The sequence below is a fragment of the Salmo salar genome, chromosome ssa09, assembly GCF_905237065.1.
Source record: "Salmo salar chromosome ssa09, Ssal_v3.1, whole genome shotgun sequence".
Lineage (NCBI taxonomy): Eukaryota > Metazoa > Chordata > Actinopteri > Salmoniformes > Salmonidae > Salmo > Salmo salar.
The window spans coordinates 65,811,769-65,832,667 of NC_059450.1; the positions used below are offsets into that span (position 1 = coordinate 65,811,769).

Below are 20,899 nucleotides of genomic sequence, written 5' to 3' on the forward strand. Positions count from 1 at the left end.
AAAAGCAAAGGAAATACCATTAGACTTGATGTGCTTTTTCAAGAACTGTGTGTGTGTGCGCACATACTTGGAACACTGCAATGACGAAACATTTGTGCACTAATTGAATGGTCAAATTACTTTTTGCCATCTTTTTGATGCGTGAAAAGCAACAAGTACTGTATGTTCTATGTAAAATGATTTGTGGTTTGCCTCAAAAGTAAATGAAAAAAAACTTCATGCAATGGAGAAAAACATTATTTCCAGTTGGATGGTGATAAAGAAAGAGTATAATGTTGTTATTATGGCTTGCTAAAATAACTTAACCCCGTAGGAACCAGAGATGTCTGCAAATGGACCAGGAAGGCCCAAGGAGTCCGCGAGGGAGGCAGGACGGCTCATTTCTTTGTATATTTACAGTGTTATCTTTAGTACATCTGAGGTATGCCCCCCCCCTTTTTGAGTTAGTGTATTTTCCAAGACTAGGTTGACTAACTTTGAAAATGAGTCGTTTACATTGGTCTAATTTCTGAGAACACAAAAGGATGGATGTTAATACCGTTTCCTTTTCATGGATAAAGCTAAAGGATTCCTAGATCATTTTATACTACTGAGAGTGAGACATTATACATAGCTGGTGAAATAAAGCAGGGGACTTAGTAACAGAACTGCTTTTTAAAGTATGCAGCGCAGATACAAATCCTTATAGTGATTAGCAAAGTGGTTCATTGAATATGTCAAATATGTAACATTCCTAACCTTTCCATCAAGGAAACAGTCCATTCCATTTCTTTTAACCATTGTGGCTTTTCTCAGTAGTCCTCTGAACAAAAAAATGCAATATGCCTCTAATTTTCCTGTGATAGGCATCTTAGAGAAATCAGTAGGGAATGTAGATGTGTTTAGCCAAGATAATTCACTTAGCCAAAAGAAATGCAAAGTCCCTGCCAGTCACTTCACCATAGTTGTGTCCCCCAAAGCAAAACAGTTTGTCACATGATACAACTGTTAATATTCCCTACAAACCATGAATGAAACATTGATGAGCGCCCTCTAATGTAGCAGACAAATTCTGCAACACCTGAAGGGTAAACTACAAAGCAGGATTAATGAGTTAGCCAGATAAACAACCAGAAATAACTTGATTTTCTGGTTCATTAAGAAAGATAAACTTAGATATGTGTTTTTGGTTACTGAGTCATTAGACCATGCCCAATTCAAGCTTATATTTCTAAAGAATAAAAAGTCATTTCAGAATATTTCCACAAGTTAACTGGCTCATTGATCCTGCTTTCTAGTATAACTCATTGATCCTGCTTTCTAGTATACCACTCTACAAAATATGTGAATGAAAAATCAAGTGAAATACTGTTTCATTTTATTTAATAAGCTGGTAAATTATAAATTATCGCACATAAAATATTATTTTCAATAGTTACAAAGTGGATAGCAACGTCTGGTAGCGGATCAAAAAACAAGAGGGCGGCAGTTTACAAAGGTTTCAGTTTCATCTGACGACACAGGATTTGAACAGCTGGGAGAGGAGTCGAGGTGCAGAGGAGGGGTATTCAACCACTGTTGACTAGCATCCTGTTAAGCAGAGGGTAGCCAATTACCCGACTAGCAGCAGCAAACACAATGGTAACAGAGGTAGCTCCAGAACACACTGAAAACAAAGAAGGGGGATGCTGTACTCTTATGTCAATGAGTTTGAAGAGGGAGGAAATGGGAGAAGGATGTGGAGGATGTATGACAATAAAAATAAAAAAGTGGATCATACCACAACATGCGGGGGGCGCATCAGAGAAGGGTCAACTTAATCAGATGAGGAGGAAGTAGCATCTTTGGCTTTCCCTTGGAGAGAGATGCTACGTGGAGCTACGACAGCGGCTGAGAGACGATAGGGGAAAGGTTCAGCGAGCTGGTTGAAGAAGCAGCCCGTTCAGAGCGCACCACTTGATCTGTGAGTCCAACGGCCTATTACTTCACTTCAACTCCAGAAGTCATCTTCACTTTGTCACTGATTTTTCATTTTCTTTCTGGTCCTTCCACCTGCCTCCCCCGGGTCATAGGCCATGGTTGACCGGACCACTAGGGTGGGTGGGGTTGGGTTGGTTGTGTTGTCCCCTCTACGTTAAGTCTGAGGGAACTTCCTGTTTACCATGTGCCACGTTCATTGTTTTTTTGTTTTTTTTTTCTACACAAGGCCCAAAGGGCCTTCTGCTCTGTGTATTCTACTTGGACATCTGTTGCTGGATGTGGAGCAGGAACTCGTAGTAGGAGAAAGCTGATTCCGACCGGTCCTCTACCAAGTGCTGGAAAAAGCTGGTCTTAGCTGAAGCATCATCCCTACGGGGAGAAGTAATGAAATGAATAAGCATGTGAAATAAGAAGGAGCGCATATAGTCCGAATACATATACATTCTATTGAAATTACTTTGATACTCTAAAAAAGGCCTCTTTGAATTTGTAAGACTTCCATTTGGTATGAAGAATTGTCCTCTGGCCTGTAGACATTTGTAGCAAACAGATCCTCACAGCAGCGTAGAGGTGCTGACTAACGGTGAATAAACTGTAAGCAATAAAAACAAAGAGTCGCACACTATGTATAAATTACTGGGAGTTTATACATAGTGTGCAACACTCTGTTTTTATAGCTTATAGTGCAACAATGCACCAGCATGACGTAAGAACACCTGATCGTTCCATGACAGACTGACCAGGTGAATCAAGGTGAAAGCTATGATCCCTTACTTATTTCACTTGTTAAATCCAGTTCAATCAGTGTAGATTAAGGGGAGGAGACAAGTTAAATCTTTTTTAAGCCTTGAGACATGGATTGTGTGCAGTCGTGGCCAAAAGTTTTGAGAATGACACAAATATTCATTTTCACGAAGTCTGCATGGTGGCAATTTGCATAAACTCCAGAATGTTATGAAGAGCGATGAGATGAATTGCAAAGTCCCTCTTTGCCATGCAAATGAACTGAATCCCCAAAAAACATTTCCACTGCATTTCAGCCCTGCCACAAAAGGACCAGCTGACGTCATGTCAGTGATTCTCTCGTTAACACAGGTGTGAGTGCTGATGAGGACAAGGCTGAAGATCACTCTGTCATGCTGATTGAGTTCGAATAACAGACTGGAAGCTTCAAAAGGAGGGTGGTGCTTGGAATCATTGTTCCAAGCACCACGTGCCCTCATCATTGTTTTGCACAAAAAGGGCTTCACAGGCAAGGATATTGCTGCCAGTAAGATTGCACCTAAATCAACCATTTATCGGATCATCAAGAACTTCAAGGAGAGCGGTTCAATTGTTGTGAAGAAGGCTTCAGGGCGAACAAGAAAGTCCAGCAAGCGCCAGGACCATCTCCTAAAGTTGATTCATCTGCGGGATCGGGGCACCACCAGTACAGAGCTTGCTCAGAAATGGCAGCAGGCAGGTGTGAGTGCATCTGCACGCACAGTGAGGCGAAGACTTTTGGAGGATGGCCTGGTGTCAAGGCAGCAGCAAAGAAGCCACTTCTCTCCAGGAAAAACATCAGGGACAGACTGATATTCTGCAAAAGGTACAGGGATTGGACTGCTGAGGACGAGGGTAAAGTAATTTTCTCTGATGAATCCCCTTTCCGATTTTTTGGGGCATCTGGAAAAAAGCTTGTCCGGAGAAGACAAGGTGAGCGCTACCATCAGTCCTGTGTCATGCCAACAGTAAAGCATCCCGAGACCATTCATGTGTGGGGTTGCTTCTCAGCCAAGGGAGTGGGCTCACTCACAATTTTGCCTAAGAACACAGCCATGAATAAAGAATGGTACCAACACATCCTCCGAGAGCAACTTCTTCCAACCATGCAGGAACAGTTTGGTGACAAACAATGCCTTTTCCAGCATGATGGAGCACCTTGCCATAAGGCAAAAGTGATAACTAAGTGGCTCGGGGAACAAAACATAGATATTCTGGGTCCATGGCCAGGAAACTCCCCAGGCCTTAATCCCATTGAGAACTTGTGGTCAATCCTCAAGAGGCGGGCGGACAAACAAAAACCCACAAATTCTGACAAACTCCAAGCATTGATTGTGCAAGAATGGGCTGCCATCAGTCAGGATGTGGCCCAGAAGTTGATTGACAGCATGCCAGGGCGGATTGCAGAGGTCTTGAAAAAGAAGGGTCAACACTGCAAATATTGACTCTTTGCATCAACTTCATATAATTGTCAGTAAAAGCATTTGACACTGAAATGCTTGTAATTATACTTCAGTATTCCATAGTAACGTCTGACAAAAATATCTAAAGACACTGAAGCAGCAAACTTTGTGAAAATTAAAAATTTGTGTCATTCTCAAAACTTTTGGCCACGACTGTATGTGTGCCATATAGAAGAAGGTGAATGGGCAAGGCAAAATAATTAAGTGCCAGGCGCACCAGTTTAAAAAGGGGGTTACAACTCAATACTAGGAAGGTGTTCCTAACGTTTTGTACACTCACTATGTGGTCACCGATGGCTTCCTACACGACACGGACCCAGGCACTCACTAGCAACAAACACACATAAGCGTCAATGGATCAGACCAGGGGTACTTGACTTACTTCACGATGTGAAGTGTTGAGCTGAAGGTTCGCGAGTCCTGTAGCCAGGCGAGGAGTGCGCGTAGTCGTTCAGACAGAGGAGTTTCCAGCTCAGGAATTTGGGTCTGGTATTCATAAGAGACAAAGAAGAAAAAAACTAAGACCCACAGCTTTGTTTTTACTACTCAAGACAGTCTACACGGTGTGTGTCTGTGTGTGAAAAAACTAAAGATAACTAGTAGTTGGTTTCAATCCCAGATCTCCACAAGTCTGATGTGTTTGTGATTTAGTGAAATATGGAAGTGTGGTTCGGAATGTGAAGCAGGCCTGTGGTTTAGGGATGTGTTGGTCTTTTCCCGAAAGATGGAATCAAAAAAGCAAACAAAACCTCGACAATTGCTACTTGGCCTGTGTTTGGTTGTAACACACCCACGTTGTGTGGTATTACATTATTTAGGTAGCCACGGGCCTTTTGTCAAAAAAGTAGAACCAAATAAACAAACCGACTAAAATGTAAATTACTCCCTGGCTGAACTGACTAAGTACAGTACTATTTCATTGTGAAGCACCAGCTGGACACAGCACAGAGTTATACACAGCAATAAATGTGTCACATTGTGTCTAATGAATGTTAGTGCCCCACTAACCATGTTAGGGGGTATTGAAGCATGGTTTGGGCAACCCAGCACGTCTCGAATGAACATATCATTACAGCATTTCCCAATCCACAAGTAAAACACCTGGAGAAGAGAACAGAAAGGAAGTTAATGAAGAGTACATTTCTACACGGGACAGTAACAAGGATCCTTCTTCAAATACATGAATCTTTCCTCCATTCCCTTCCTTGAGGTAAACACTGATCTACACCGAGTGTGAAAACCATTATGGACACCTGCTCATTCCATGACATAGACTGACCAGGTGAAAGCTATGATCCCTTATTTATGTCACTTGTTAAATCCACCTTAAAAATCAGTGTAGACGAAGGGGAAGAGACAGGTTAAAAATAATTGCCTTGGATTGTGTATGTGTGCTATTCAGAGGGTGAATGGGCAAGACAAAAGATTTAAACAACAATCGGATAAAAAAAAAAAAAAAACGCAAAAACACGCGCTAAAAACCTATATGTAACATGAATCATTCCAGAATACCACAAGAACACACATCCTTAATTAACCTAATGAACGAGACAGGGGCGACATCTCCACCCATAATTCAGACACTTGAAAACCTGTTATCACAGATCCCGGCCGAACTCATGTCCTTAATTAACCAAACGAATGAGACGGCGACATCTCCCATAATTGCGACAGATGAAAATCTGTTATCACAGATCCCAGCCGAACTCATATCCTTAATTAAGTGCCTTTGAGCGGTGTATGTATAGTAGGTGCCAGGCACACCGGTTTAAGTGTGTCAAGAACTGCAACGCTGCGATATTGCCTTCACCGAGCCAACCTTGTCAGATCTGTTATCATCATGGAGGAACGGATGGAGGAGTTTATTGCTAAAAAGTCCTCAAACAGAGACGAGGTCCATTTTTTCAGGGACTTCAGTCATTTGACTGAGAACATAGCAGGACTTACGCTGCCACAGTCCATGAGGAAAGCGCCTTCTCTGGTCAGCTTCTCAGCCGTAAGGTGCAGCAGATGGGGCTGGGGCACTATGCAGTCGTTCAGGTGGAGCGCCCCCTGTGGACAGAAAAGGGTAAAGCAGTCTACCTTTTAGTATACCGTAATTTCCGGACTATTGAGCGCACCCGAATATAAACCGCACCCACTGAATTTTTTATTTATTTTGAACATAAATAAGCCGCACATGTCTATAAGCCGCAGGTGCCTACCGGTACATTGAAACAAATGAACTTTACACAGGCTTTAACGAAACACGGCTTGTAACAAAAATAAATAGGCTTTAACGAAACACGGCTTGTAACAACAACAAAAAATAATTAGCAGTAAACAGTAGCCTACCAAGAAAGTCATTGCTCCAGACCAAGCTCCCGTGCAGCAGCTCTATTTCCTTTTCCAACAGCCAGATCAATCGCCTTCAACTTGAAAGCTGCATCATATGCATTTCTCTGTGTCTTTGCCATGATGAGGGTGACAAAATGACTACCGTAATCAGAATGATGGGACGTTTGAGCGCACTCAATTTAATCTAAACAGTAAACAAAAGTTGTTTGACCTTAGACCAATGAAATTGCCGAACGGGTTAATGAAAGCTTCATGCCGCCAAAAAACTGAGCACGTCACAGAATGTTTTATTTTTTATAATTTTTATTTTTTAAAGTGGGAAGAATCCATATATTAGCCGCATCATTGTTTAAGCCGCGAGGTTCAAAGCCTGGGAAAAAAGTAGCGGCTTATAGTCCGGAAATTACGGTACTTGTGACCCACCAGGTAAAACAAAACCAACGTGTCCAGCTAGGAACCAGTGGAATGCTGGAGAGATGAATCAGTTGTTCAAAGCAGAGCGGGCTGTGTTGACCTCTCACCTGGTCTGAAATGGTGTCCAGGCGGTAGAGGTCGGGGTGGACCGTGCGCATGATCTGCTGCAGCGGCTGGCTCTTGAACTCGCACATGGCGAAGACGCGCTCGTCCAGCTTGGTGCTGGTCCCTGTGCGCAGTGCTTTCTGTTAGGTGGAGAGAAAGGAGAAGAAGGAAGGGGAAAGAGGAGGAGAGGAGGGAGCACAGATTCATGAGAAGGGATAGCATTGACAGCTTGAACGGCTTCTGACTAGTGACGGAGACATACGGCGCATACAAAAGCTCTGTGTGTGTGTGTGTGTTGGTCAGACAGACCTGTTTGAGTAATGCCAGCACGTAGAGGGGGAAGAGACAGAGGGCCGCAGGGGCGATGAGACCAGACTGCTGCAGATTCGAGACGGTGTTCTTGTACGCACTCAGGGAGTCCACCACCGCATTCACCAGGGCATCTCGGGCGTCCGACAGGCTTGACGATATCGACCGGTCAATGGCTGTTCATAGGAATACAAAATAAAAATGTATGAATAAAAAAAAACGGATCTCATGAACAAATGCAGCATATATATATATATATATATATATATATATATATATATATATATATATATATATATATACACACACACACACACACACACACACACACTCACCCATGTTGGCTAGGAGGCAGGTGATGGCCTGAACGTCAGCCCCGGCATATACATCACTCAGCTGGCTGACCACTGGCAGACACAGAGTATGGACCCTGATCCGCCTCTTCCCTAGGAGGACGGAGGGAGTGGGGGATAGGAGCAGAGATGAGGGTAGATGAATTTGTCTTTGTTAGGCGATATTAAAATAACAACTCTTTGTACTAGAACTGGGACTAATTATTCATTATTTATGTAAAAGTCGGGAATGACTTCTCCAAATATTTCCACAATGAATGAAACGGTGAGATGGTGTTCACCTTTGCTGGAGGTGTACAGCAGCGCAGCCTGGAAGCAGGCCAGTGAGGTGTCGGCCATGCTCTCCTCTATAGACATCTGCACAGCGAAGCCCGAGTCTGGGTTGACATTGGCCAGGGACAGCAGGTCCGTCGAGCGCACAAAGAAGTTCCCATGGAATGTGTGGATGGACAAGCCTGTTGACCAAGGAGACATACAAAGTAATGATGACCGCTAAATCGATCTAGAAATTGTCAAGAAATGTGTACTGTTTGGCCTCCCAAGTGGCGCAGTGCTCTAAGGCACAGCATCGCAGTGCTAGAGGCGTCACTACAGACCCGGGTTCGACCCCAGGCTGTGTCGCAGCCGGCCGCGACTGGGAGACCCATGAGGCATTGTCCGGGTTAGGGGAGGGTTTGGCCGGGCCGGGATGTCCTTGTCCTATCGCACTCTAGCGACTCCTTGTGGTGGGCCGGGCACAATGCACGCCGACTTCGGTCGCCAGTTGTACGGTGTTTCCTCCGACACATTGGTGCGGCTGGCTTCCGGGTTAAGCGAGCAGTGTGTGGCTTGGCAGGGTCGTGTTTCTCGACCTTTGTCTCTCACGAGTCCATACGGGAGTTGCAGCGATGGGACAATTGGATATGATGAAATTGGGGAAGAAAAACACGTAAAAAAATACTAACAAATTTGTGGAGTGACCTCAGTACCTTTCAGAAAAAGATTTAAAAAAACTACTCAGACAATACAAAACAAAATATACCATTTGAAGAAACAAACTAACAAAATAGACCTACCTTTGGTGCAGCGTATCCTCATGACAGCCTCGAAGCCAATCTTCCTGGTGAGGTAGCGCTCCAGATCCTTCTGGAACTTGTCCAGCTGGGCCGGGTTGTGAACGTGGTGCAACGAGGGGTAGTAGAAGATACTACCCGCTGAGTATTTAGACACACACGCTGGCCCGAGAAAAAAAAAAAATATATATATATTTTTTTTTAAAGAAGTAGAAAAAGAAAAGGATAGAAAGAAGGAAAGAAAGAAAGATAGAGGGAAAAAAAGAGAATGCGGTGTGTAGCCTTAGGTTGACTCTAATGACTGCTGTATTCTATTTTGCCAAAACCATTCTCTTTAAGACGCCAGTCTCTTTCTCAACTTTTAGCATTTTCCTAAACAGTAACCTGTCTATTATATAATCTAAGGAATGGACTATCACGTCTTACCTAGTGAGGCCAGGTCAGAGTACTGGGAGCTGAGGAGGAATAGGTCGACTCCTATCTGCTGACCAGAACAGTCCAGGGCCAGCTTCTTGTAGAAGTCTGTGGCTGGGCCCAGGTGTTGGACCCCCTATCACAACATAACATACAGAACAGACTTAATAGACAACTGGAACCTTACATTACAGAACCATATGTTCTGACAGTATGTGTGTCATGCCTGTGTGTGCGACTCAGCACTCATACCTTGGTGCTGGACCTCTGGTTGGGGTCCTCCCGGGACTGCAGCAGGCCGGCACCCAGCGTGGGTAGCTGGGTCTGGAACACGGAGACGCGGCCCCCTGTGGAGGACATGAGCTTGTAGGCAGCCTGCAGTGCCGGGCCCAGGGCACTGTGGGTCTCCCTGGTCTGGCTAAACATGCCGGGTAGGGAGGTCAACAGGACCCTCACCAGCTGTGAGGGGGAGTGGGAGAGAAAATGAGAGCGAGAAGAGAGATCAGAGGGAGAGAGAACAGTCAAAATGACTAAAGATGCACTCACACACCAGCATCAGAAAACAAATTGACTATCACACTAAAGCAACCATACATGGTCAGAAACACAAAGACTCTCACCCTCCAGTCATAATTATTATTACAAAAAAAAAAAAAAAAAAAAAAAAAATCAGCCTGTGATGACACTGGTAAACACAAATAGTTCCACACATTCTCAGTCAAAGAAAAACCTTTACCGCTCTGCTTTCCTTCAGGTTCACCAGTAGACTGTCGTGGGTTGGAATGAAGATATCTACAAAAACAGAACAAAGATAATTTACTGCATCACCACAGCTCACATTCCATGTCCTGGGATAATTCACTTGGAGAAATGACTATATTCACCAGCAGAAGGACAAGTCATTACATCTCTACAGTACACATTATTTTTACCATTAGTGAATAAGTGACATGTCGGTTTGAGGGAGAGGAGGGTGTAGTCAGTCTGCAGTCAACAACACCTTTGCCTTGCCAAGAGCTATTTGTTGTTTGGTAAGACAACGACATGTTGGCTCGAGCACAAACCGACTGGCACCCAGGCTGGGGATTTTTAGGCAGTGGACCTAAAGACGGAGGAGAGCTGACTGAAACACACACACAGAACACACACCGTCGATGTCGGAGACCACCAGCATCTGGGGCTGCGAGAGGCTCTCGTGAAGGTTGTAGAAGTGGATGGTGCTGTTGAAGGTGATGAAGCCCACTCGGGTACGCGTGTCCCCCGGCATCCTGAGACACAGAACAGACACCCCCCGGAGAGTTAGCCTAGCCGCGGCATGTAACAGTACTGTACAACGGAACAGGTCAAGAAAATGGCAGAATAACTCTCTGGTTTGAGAGATACCAGATGTGTGTGAGTGTGGAGTTCTGGTGAACTCTTTTTCACGTCAGAATGTGGGATTATGGAGTTCAAGTTGACGTGACTGAGATTTTCCAGACATCGGAACCAGCAGTGAACCTTCGTCAGAGCTAGTTTTGTATAGTTGCAACAAAGAACAGGATAATTTCCTGGGGAAAAACAGGAAGGACAGTCCTGCTAAAGTATTTCATGTTTCTCTTTTCTTTTTTTCTGGCAAGAGTTCAAGTATATACACTTCAAAATGGTTTGCTCCCTGTGGAACTGTCCGATTAAATTTGGATTTGACCAAATCTTATTGTTCACCATGTGTATGAATGTTGACGGACTTAACTACTAAAACAGAAAGCAACAGAGCGATCACCCTTTACTTTTATATGCCTCCGGTTCTTACGCACTTGCAAGCCGGCCAATACTAGTATGACTTTTATAGTAGGGCTTGACCTGTTTCACATTTGATCCATGGCTTTTATTAGTTGATTTTTCTTTGAAATGGAGCCTTGACTACTTAATAGTAGGAGTGTGAGCAGGAAAGGCCTTTGTCAGACACATATAAACTGACTGGAAAACTATAGCTTCTGCACCGGTTATCTAAGTGAATTTATCAGGAGTCAACAGTAGTGCTATAAGCAACTCAGATCATATTGAACACATGAATCCAGGTGCGAAGCTACTTACTTGTCCAGGTTCTCCAGTAAAGTCTGACAGAAGACGTCCAGGTAGCCTGCATCCACCGCATTGTGAGACACATCCAGCACAAACAGGTACACTGCAGGCTGAGGGGGCCGCAGCTGGGGACAAAACATGCTTTACTCAAAACATTCAACCAGTTCACATCTGCAGACTGACAGTCTGATATTGGAAAGCACAGTGCCTTGCCATTGGTGACTGCATGAATCTGATGGAGACCTGCCCTCTAGAGGATTGTGGGCAAACTGTTTCTGGATGAATGAACACTGATCTAAAAAAAAAATCAAAATAATCACTCACCATGTAATCTGAAGAGGCTATGAACTCCACAGTGGAGTTCTGCACCTCTGGCCTCTTGTGGGGCTCTCCATAGGAGCGGGTCACGGGATTGTACATGAACTCATCGGGAACTGCGAGGGTGAGAATATGCGCGTTCAAGTCATATTTAACGTCTCGCATTTTGGACGGTGCTGCCCTAAGTACACATTGAATAGAGGGATCCGTACCATCGTTGACCCTGTAGCAGAGGCTGCATTTCCATCTCCTCTGGTCCAGGAAGGAGACGAAGGGGTTAATGTAGGTACGACAGGAGCGACATCTCACTATGGTGCTGGACGTGATCACTGGGAGTTGCTATGGATGGAGAAAGAGAGAAAAAAAAATACTATTTATTTTTTTAACTAGGCAAGTCAGTTAAAGAACAAATTCTTATTACAATGATGGCCTACCCGGGCCAAACCCGGACGACGCTGGGCCAATTGTGCGCCGCCCTATGGGGCTCCCAACCACGGCTGGATGTGATACAGCCTGGATTTGAACCAGGGACTGTAGTGACGCCTCTAGCACTGAGATGCAGTGCCTTAGACCGCTGCGCCACTCGGGAGCCCAAAGATGAAGACGACTGTTGATTTGTGGTTTGTTACTCATTAAATGATTTATGAAAATGTGTTCTACATTCTACATCTGATCAAACCTGCGTCTGCAATCTATAGAAGAGGATTCCTTCTGTAAAGTCCTTATATCAACAGTCTGCTTTTTGTACTTTTACCACCTTGCACTTGGACACTTTCAATGAAACTAAAATCATGGCTTTCTGCACCTCCTCACCCTCCAGCTCATCCTGCCTTGCCTCCTGCTTTTCTGTTTCTGAACTCAGGTCAACTTCCTATGACATACTGACAGGGTGTTATTAAGGGGCACTGAACGCCAGTCAATATAAATAACCACTAAAGTGTCTTATTCCAGGATATTCACTCAATTCCACAACAAAACATTTGTGCTATGTTCAATGTAGCGTTTCAATTCAATTGCACTTCCAAGTTGGTAGCTTCCTGAAATGTCAGTTGCTTACACCTAACCAAACCTCTCAGATCTACACCAGCGCATAGGAGTTAGGGGCTAGAGGATGTTTGTGGACAGGGCCCGGGTATTAGGGCTGGGTGTCTTCTTACTGCGAGGTCTCTGAAGGGGTGCAGGAGGAGGCCCAGGGGCAGCCGGGCTTTATTCAGCAGGGCCTGGGTCTGTGGGATGTTGGTCAGGGTACACCTGAATGTGCTGTGGAGGCCAGAGAGAAGAGCTTTTAGCACAGCTTTGTAAAGGCATGAGCTAATAAGTTCAATTGAGTGAGCGGGGACTATGGAGGTACAATGCAGTGTGGAGATAGAGGAGAAGTACATTTGAAATCAACAAATGTTCCCAATATGCGTTTTGCTTGATCCTATAAATAAACTTGGGATCGCACTTGTCATTCCTAGTGTTTCAGTTTACACTGAATATTGTCCGTTAGTGTTGTGTCCAGATACCAGCATATCCTCAAACCCACAAACTTCCCCTGCCCCTTACTCCGGGCTGCAGTTGGCCTTCTTGAGGTCAGCGTTGAGGTTGGGTTCGGGGGCATCCAAGGGCCGGTGGGGCAGAAGGTTCCTCTCCTGCAGCAGGTTGACGGGCCGCAGCGCCTCCACCTCTAGCTCTGGCACACCGCTCAGTCCCCCCAGGGCCGCAGACAGCTGGGACATGTTAGGGAAGGGCTGCATGGACAAACAGGAGGTAGTTAGTCTAACAGTCACTAGGGACAGGTAGATCATTACCACAAGGGTCAGGTGTGGAGCAGAGATGAACACGATAGAAAGGAACCGATATCCACAACACTAATATGCCCCCAGAGAAATGTATTGACATGGAGTGTCTTAGTAGGCCAACTCCTTTTCATGCATTTCATGAGGGACCATATTAAAATTACACAATAAGGCCCGGGGGGGTGTGGTATATGGCCAATATAGCACGGCTAAGGGCTGTTCTTATGCACAACGCAATGAGAAGGGCCTGGATACAGCCCTTAGCCGTGGTATATTGGCCATACACCACAAACCCCCGAGGTGCCCTATTGCTATTATACAACTGGTTAGCAATGTAATTAGAGCAGTAAAAATAAATGTTTTGTCATTCCTGTGGTGTACTATAAACAGGGTGGTTCTAGCCCTGAACGCTGATTGGCTGACAGCCGTATACCATGGGTGTGACAAAACATTTATTTTTACTGCTATAAATACGTTGGTAACCAGTTTATAATAGCAATAAGGCACCTCTGGGGTTTGTGGAATATGGCCAATATACCACGGCTAAGGGCTGTATCCAGGCACTCCGGGTTTCTTCGTGCATAAGAACAGCCCTTAGCCGTGGTATATTGGCCATATACCACACCCCCTCGTACAGTGGGGGAAAATAGTATTTGATCCCCTGCTGATTTTGTACGTTTGCCCACTGATAAAGGATCAGTTTATAATTTTAATGGTATGTTTATTTGAACAGTGAGAGACAGAATAACAACAAAAAAATCCTGAAAAACGCATGTCTAAAATGTTATAAATTGATTTGCATTTTAATGAGGGAAATAAGTATTTGACCCACTCTCAATCAGAAAGATTTCTGGCTCCCAGGTGTCTTTTATACAGGTAACGAGCTGAGATTAGGAGCACACTGTTAAAGGGAGTGCTCCTAACCGCAGCTTGTTAACTGTAAAAAAGACATCTGTCCACTGAAGCAATCAATCAGATTCCAAACTCTCCACCATGGCCAAGACCAAAGAGCTCTCCAAGGATGTCAGGGACAAGATTGTAGACCTACACAAGGCTGGAATGGGCTACAAGACCATCGCCAAGCAGCTTGGTGAGAAGGTGACAACATTTGGTGCGATTATTCGCAAATGGAAGAAACACAAAAGAACTGTCAATATCCTTCGGCCTGGGGCTCCATGCAAGATCTCACCTCGTGGAGTTGCAATGATCATGAGAACGGTGAGGAATCAGCCCAGAACTACACGGGAGGATCTTGTCAATGATCTCAAGGCAGCTGGGACCATAGTCACCAAGAAAACAATTGGTAACACACTACGCAGTGAAGGACTGAAATCCTGCAGCGCCCGCAAGGTCCCCCTGCTCAAGTATACATATACATGCCCGTCTGAAGTTTGCCAATGAACATCTGAATGATTCAGAGGACAACTGGTGAAAGTGTTGTGGTCAGATGAGACTAAAATGGAGCTCTTTGGCATCAACTGAACTCGCCGTGTTTGGAGGAGGAGGAATGCTGCCTATGACCCAAAGAACACCATCTCCACCGTCAAACATGGAGGTGGAAACATTATGCTTTGGGGGTGTTTTTCTGCTAAGGGGACAGAACAACTTCACTGCATCAAAGGGACGATGGACGGGGCCATGTAGCGTCAAATCTTGGGTGAGAACATCCTTCCCTCAGCCAGGCTCATTGAAAATGGGTCGTGGATGGGTATTCCAGCATAACAATGACCCAAAACACATGGCCAAGGCAACAAAGGAGTGGCTCAAGAAGAAGCACATTGAGGTCCTGGAGTGGCCTAGCCTGTCTCCAGACCTTAATCCCATAGAAAATCTGTGGAGGGAGCTGAAAGTTCAAGTTGCCAAACGTCAGCCTCGAAACCTTAATGATTTGGAGAAGATCTGCAAAGAGGAGTGGGACAAAATCCCTCCTGAGATGTGTGCAAACCTGGTGGCCAACTACAAGAAACGTCTGACCTCTGTGATTGCCAACAAGGGTTTGCCACCAAGTACTAAGTCATGTTTTGCAGAGGGGTCAAATACTTATTTCCCTCATTAAAATGCAAATCATTTTATTACATTTTTTACATGTGTTTTTCTGGATTTTTGTTGTTATTCTGTTTCTCACTGTTCAAATAAACCTACTATTAAAATTATAGACTGATCATTTCTTTATCAGTGGGCAAATGTACAAAATCAGCAGGGGATCAAATAATATTTCCCCCCACTATACCTTATTGCTTAAATATACCAACGCTGTCAGCCAATCAGCATTCAGGGCTTGAACCACCCAATTTATTTAGAATATATATTATCTTTTAGTCATACACAACCAGGTGAGTTGTACCAGAATATCTTACCTGGGACAAATGCTGGTAGCCAGTTTGGTTGTACCTGCCGTGTGAGGGGGAGGAGCCTGTCCTGGGGGACGGCCTCTGCTGATAAGCTGGCTGCATGCTGGGGTAGCCATAGCCAAAGGGCGGGGCTTGTTTGGTCATGTCGGCAGAGGGGGGAATGGAGGACTCTAGAAATAGAGTGACAAGCATTAGGGTTGAATGTACCAATTGATAACTGCCTGCCCACTTAGTGCATTTAGGGTTGCGGTTGAGCAGAGAGAAATGTGGCAGCAGAAACATTCAATTGTGTCAAATGCCTCAAAGTAGAGCTGGATTTTTAAGAGCCGAGTACAGTATGTACCTGGGTAGCTGCCGCCTTCCAGGGAGTCGTAGCTGTTGGGCACCGGGGACGCACTGCCAGTGGTAGTTGAGGAACTATCACCACCTGACAGCGGGGATGGTGGGGGAAGGAAGAGAAAAACAGTTTTGAGGAGCTGCTCTCTAACTTTAAAAGTTTATTACAGCTCACATGCAGGCGGGAGAAAAATGACACATGAAAGATGGACAAGTTAGGCGTGTGTAAGCAGGGGAGGAGGACTGTGATGCTGATGAAATAGGAAAATAAGTGAAGCCATAGACAGACAGGCAGCAGTTCACCATCATCTCTCTAGGCTGTACACATCCAGCCTTCCCTTCCAGACCTCTGAGAGAAGACATTTTAGGTCTCGCCACCCACACCCACGCACTGGAAGCTCTGAACGAGTCGTTTAATCCAATTGGGCAAAACGGAGGGCTGTGACAGTGAACCAAGATAGCGCTGCCTCATTGGATGAGCTCCAATTATCACAGGCAGCTAAATCTGCCTGCCACCTCAGTGGATTAAGTGCTCTAGATATTAAAGAACCTGGGCCTGGGGAAACATGTATTATGACTGACAAGCCCTCCTACCACATGGGAATTCAGCTAATTAAACATATCAAAATGACAAAAAAAAGCTAAGTAGGCCTAAACAAAACGACAGCCAAGCAATGGAGAGTGACTGAATGATGATTGGCCAAATTTACAGAGAATGATAAGAAACCACTCGGGAAGAAATAGGACAAACAGAGAAACATCAGTGGCAAAAAAATTTGCATGAAAATGACATCCGAGGGCGTTTGGAGTGCAAGGGCAGAGGAGAAAGAGTTAAGGCATAGCACACTTAAATTAACCAAGTTGCTAATGAGTGTTAGCTGCTAGCGCTGACATGCCTCAGCCTCTACCCTTTTCCCATTGGAGACCAGTGAGCAGCAGAGAGCCTGTTGGCCCGTGGTAACAGGGGACATGCTAAATATAAAAAGCTGTTAACCTCTAGACAATAACACACTACCCAAGGGTGGGACCCACCAGCGCCTCTAGGACACTCATCAACACCTTCTCATTGAAACACTGCATGTACGCTGATAACAAAATATGAAATGTGGTATGAATAATATCATTATCAGGATAGCATAACTATGGAAGTTGCTAAGATTTCAGGTTCCAAACAAAGTGGAGGCTATTGACTGGCCCAGATAGGGGTCTATTGAAAATTGTGTTAAATGTTTAGAGCAGACATAATTTATCTAAATGCAAAACCAATCATGCAAAAATCTATTGTTTTTCAGGAGGATACAATTTGGAAATTCCAATGGGAAGCAATAAGGTTATTATTCATTCAGAGACCAGTTAGATCCCTTCCTGTAATTGAAATGCAGACAGACATTCCCAAATGGTTCGTGGGTGAGAGGAAAACTGAGGACATGATTGGAAAGGACAGGAACGAGTGCGTAGCCTGAATGTCAAGAAGACTAAACAGATTCTAAAACAGCTAATTTACTCTCAAACACTACACCGTACTCACATTGTTTGAACTTCTTTGTGATGAAGTTAGGATAACTGATCAGATGCTTCACACCATTCTGACTGCCATGCTTCTGTGATTTTAGTTACAACGAGCTCACATCACTAACATCAAATATCTATTGGGAACACTGTGATAATGTTGGGAGAAGATATGGCGTAGATGTTGAATGCGTGGACGCCGTCAGATGGGCAGCAGAGAGAGATGGATCTGCAAGTGGGGGGGCAGGCAAGCTGCTGGAGATGGGCAGAGGTGGCTTTGAGACATGAGTATGAATGCAAAGTGCCTGGGGTTGAAAGGAAAGTAAGTGGGTTGATGTGAGGGTCGGGTTGGTTGGGTGGTTATTGGAGTTGGGCTGGGATGAGGGGCGGGCGGGCAGGCAGGGATGGGAATAAAAGCTATAAGCAGACCTGCTTCCTCATCCTCCTCCTCATCAACATCCTCATCGGAGCTGGATGACAAGGGGGCAGCGTTGGTGGAGGCGTTGGCAGAGCTAGCGCCACTATTGGCTACATATCCGTAGTGCATGCCTGTAGAGGGGTGGGAGAGGGTACAAAACAGAACAACCGTCAACTATGTGGAGGGGAGGAGGGGGCGAGGACGGAGCCAGAGGACTGTGAGTTTAGAAAATCTGTGTCTGTGTGGTGGGAATGTTGGTGAGGATGCTTGCGATTCGCCTGTGGAAACATCACTTCTCACTAGCTTCTACCAAATTGAGACAAAAACAAATCATGGTAGGATTGTATCTATGGAGAAGAGAAAACGGACAGCGAGACAGGACAAGAACAAAAAGGAGATAGAGGACCTATTCAATTCACTTAGTTAGACTAAGCCTACAAGAACTGAGTTTGAAAGATGAAATACAGATCCCTTCATCAATCATTTAATGAAGGTCCTCAGGGTGAGGACGGAGAACCACACAAACGTAAAAATGCAGGAACTAGGGCAGGCAAAATTACCGTATAACTGACGGTTATGGATGAAGACCGTCATGAAAATTAAGTAACCGTCATAACTGTAAAAAAAATAAAATAAAAAAATAAATAATGAAAACGGATATTACCGCGGTCATTTACCATCATCCAAAATTCCATGACTGTCACAGCCTCGGCAGGATCCTCTTAAACTTGCATCAAAATGGCAGACATGGGCATGCCATTGAGGACTTCAATGCTGATGACCAAATATAGAGCTACTATAGCAATATGGAGGCTAATTCGAAAGTTGAAATGCCTCTCTTCTCTCTCCATTTACCTTGCTGATGCCCCGGGGAGGAAGTGAAAGGAGTTCCTGAAGGTGGTCTATCTCCGTCAGCAGCCCCGGTGTTGTGTGTGACTCCATAGTGGTCATGTGCCATGGCTGCCTGGTGGCTTTGGTCATAGTGCTGGAGGACTGGGGCTTGGACTGGGGAGAAGACGACAATTAAGGCAGAGGCAAGTATTTCAAATATTGTCATCACATAAATTGAAAAGAAAAGGGGATTGACAAGTGTCTCAAAATCGATTATGTACGGACAATCACAACAGTGCAGTCGACTGTACCTGCATTACCCTGGCCGTTGACTGTGGCTGGTTGGCCGGGTGGAGCCATGCTATGCCCAGAGGGAACTGCTGCAGTAGATGCTGGGTGACTGGTGCCATTTCCTGGGGGATACTGGTGGAGGGGAGCGCCTATCAGGTTGGAAACGGCTCCTGGGCCGGTGGGAGACTGGGAGGAACGCAAAGTGCCGTACTGGCTGCTTCCTGGCGCAGAGGGGTACGAGACAATGGGGTATACGGGAGTGCCTTGGCTGCTGGGGGTCGCTGACACCAAGTTAAGCTGCTGGGGATAGATTAGCGCTTGGGAGGTGAGGTACTGCTGCTGTCCATGGTAGGCCCCATGCGGTGCGTAGGGGGATGGTTGTTGGAATGGAGGTGCCTGTTGGGGGTTTGGAGGGGCAACTGAGGTGGGAAGGGTGCCATAGGGCTGAGAGGGAGGATGGGAGCCTTGGGTTGCTCTGTATGCAGAGGGGGCTACAGTAGGTGCAGCAATAGGCTGGTGGTGGCTGTTGTGGTGGTAGTAAGCACTGTGGTCATTGTTCGTAATAGGAGATTTGTTGAGGGCAGGGGCACAGTGTCCTGAAATGGTTGGGTAGCCCTGCTGTTGAGGCCCTGCTCCATAGTACCCCGGAGGATATGTGGATGGGTAGGTCTGTCCTACTGGACCTGTGGAGAATGACAGGTTGAGGTTAGCAAAACCAGGATTTATGTTAGAATTTTTTTTTAAGGAGTTTGCGGCCAATTTACATATTGTTGATGGATTTTTGATCATCAATGTGTAATCAACCATTATCAAAAGTATTACCTACCTACATTACTAAATATTATATAGAAGGGGTCAAACCTGTCAATGTCAGCTAAGCAGTTACTGACTTATTCAAACCAACAGTAAAATAATTTTGCTAACTAGCTACCGGTGTATTGTCCTACCAGTAATGAGATGTCAATACCCTAGTTAGCTAGCCTAAAGGTTCCTCCCCTCCATGGACCCTGGCTGCGTTAGTACAATAAGCAAAGAAGATAGATAATTGCTGGCGACATCCATTTGTGAACATAACCAATATTACTACAAATACTTTAGTGATGTGGTTGTTCAAGATAGCTTGCCAACTAGCTAGCTGGCTAGTTGCAAGCTTGAATGGATGTTAGCTAGAAAGTTTAGCTTTCTCTTTAACGTTAGCTAGCAAGCTAGCTACAGTACAGTTGCTAGCTGTTTCTAGCTAACGTTAATGCTAATTAATAACAAACAGACATTTGTCCGTTTTTACTAGCTAATAACGCTATAGCTTACGTAAGTTAGTTATCTAAGCTAATTGCCAGACGCAATATGTAGCCATGCAACACCCTTTCACACAGCCACTAGCTATTTCAACCACTGGCACTTGCTAGTTTAGCTAGCGGCCGTATCTCCACGGCCCGTTTTACCATTCTGAAAGGGGGGTGCTGCTCCACCATTCGGCGTAGAGTTCATGCTGTAACCGACAGGGGTTTTCAGGTTCGTCTCTTGGTCACGAATGCACAGGGTGACAAAAACACATGAAAGGTTGTCACCAAGGCAATATTCCCATTAGCTAGCTAGGTGTTGGCTGAGGATTCTGTGCCCCCTACTCCGATGGCTGTCTAGCAAAGACGACAAGGTTCATCCACTTATGTGAAGCTGCCGTTTCTATGCGACTAGAGATGGCATAACGACGCCACCTGTCAGTAGGCAGAAGTGCAAGAGCTGCATCAGTGTTGGAAAAACAGAGTATTTAGCTAGTCGAATCAGCACCAATTTTTTCTGTCTTTCTAAATATTGAATATAGAGGTTTTATTTAT

General features: G+C 45.0%; 1 protein-coding gene across 2 annotated transcripts; it reads right to left on the bottom strand.

Annotated features, from left to right (window-relative positions):
• Positions 1 to 1,345: 1,345 nt before the first annotated feature.
• On the bottom strand, positions 1,346 to 20,790 carry sec24b (SEC24 homolog B, COPII coat complex component). Of its 2 annotated transcripts, XM_014212039.2 has the most exons (24): positions 20,507 to 20,790; positions 19,085 to 19,747; positions 18,798 to 18,947; positions 17,954 to 18,073; positions 16,023 to 16,106; positions 15,686 to 15,849; positions 13,096 to 13,280; positions 12,705 to 12,807; positions 11,760 to 11,886; positions 11,554 to 11,663; positions 11,242 to 11,354; positions 10,318 to 10,436; positions 9,905 to 9,960; positions 9,421 to 9,627; positions 9,181 to 9,304; positions 8,758 to 8,916; positions 7,984 to 8,157; positions 7,685 to 7,795; positions 7,350 to 7,525; positions 7,043 to 7,180; positions 6,132 to 6,236; positions 5,193 to 5,285; positions 4,567 to 4,670; positions 1,346 to 2,328 (listed from the first exon to the last, which is right to left on the bottom strand). In XM_014212039.2, exons 1-24 carry the CDS (start codon positions 20,550 to 20,552, stop codon positions 2,214 to 2,216), a joined length of 3,546 nt encoding a protein of 1,181 aa, XP_014067514.1. In that variant the 5' UTR covers positions 20,553 to 20,790; the 3' UTR covers positions 1,346 to 2,213. The 2 variants fall into 2 exon arrangements, with proteins under 2 accessions (XP_014067514.1, XP_014067515.1); XM_014212040.2 differs by lacking the exon at positions 17,954 to 18,073.
• Between the last annotated feature and the right edge of the window lie 109 nt (positions 20,791 to 20,899).

What these genes read in the sequence shown, in the direction of transcription:
- sec24b (XM_014212039.2), bottom strand. Translation starts at nt 20,552, where the DNA reads ATGAACTCTACGCCGAATGGTGGAGCAGCACCCCCCTTTCAGAATG. An exon ending in CAACGGCCAGGGTAATGCAG is followed by an intron (nt 18,948 to 19,084) that starts GTACAGTCGACT and finishes TCTTCTCCCCAG; the next exon opens with TCCAAGCCCCAGTCCTCCAG. An exon ending in GGTGGTCTCCGACATCGACG is followed by an intron (nt 9,961 to 10,317) that starts GTGTGTGTTCTG and finishes CTGTTTTTGTAG; the next exon opens with ATATCTTCATTCCAACCCAC.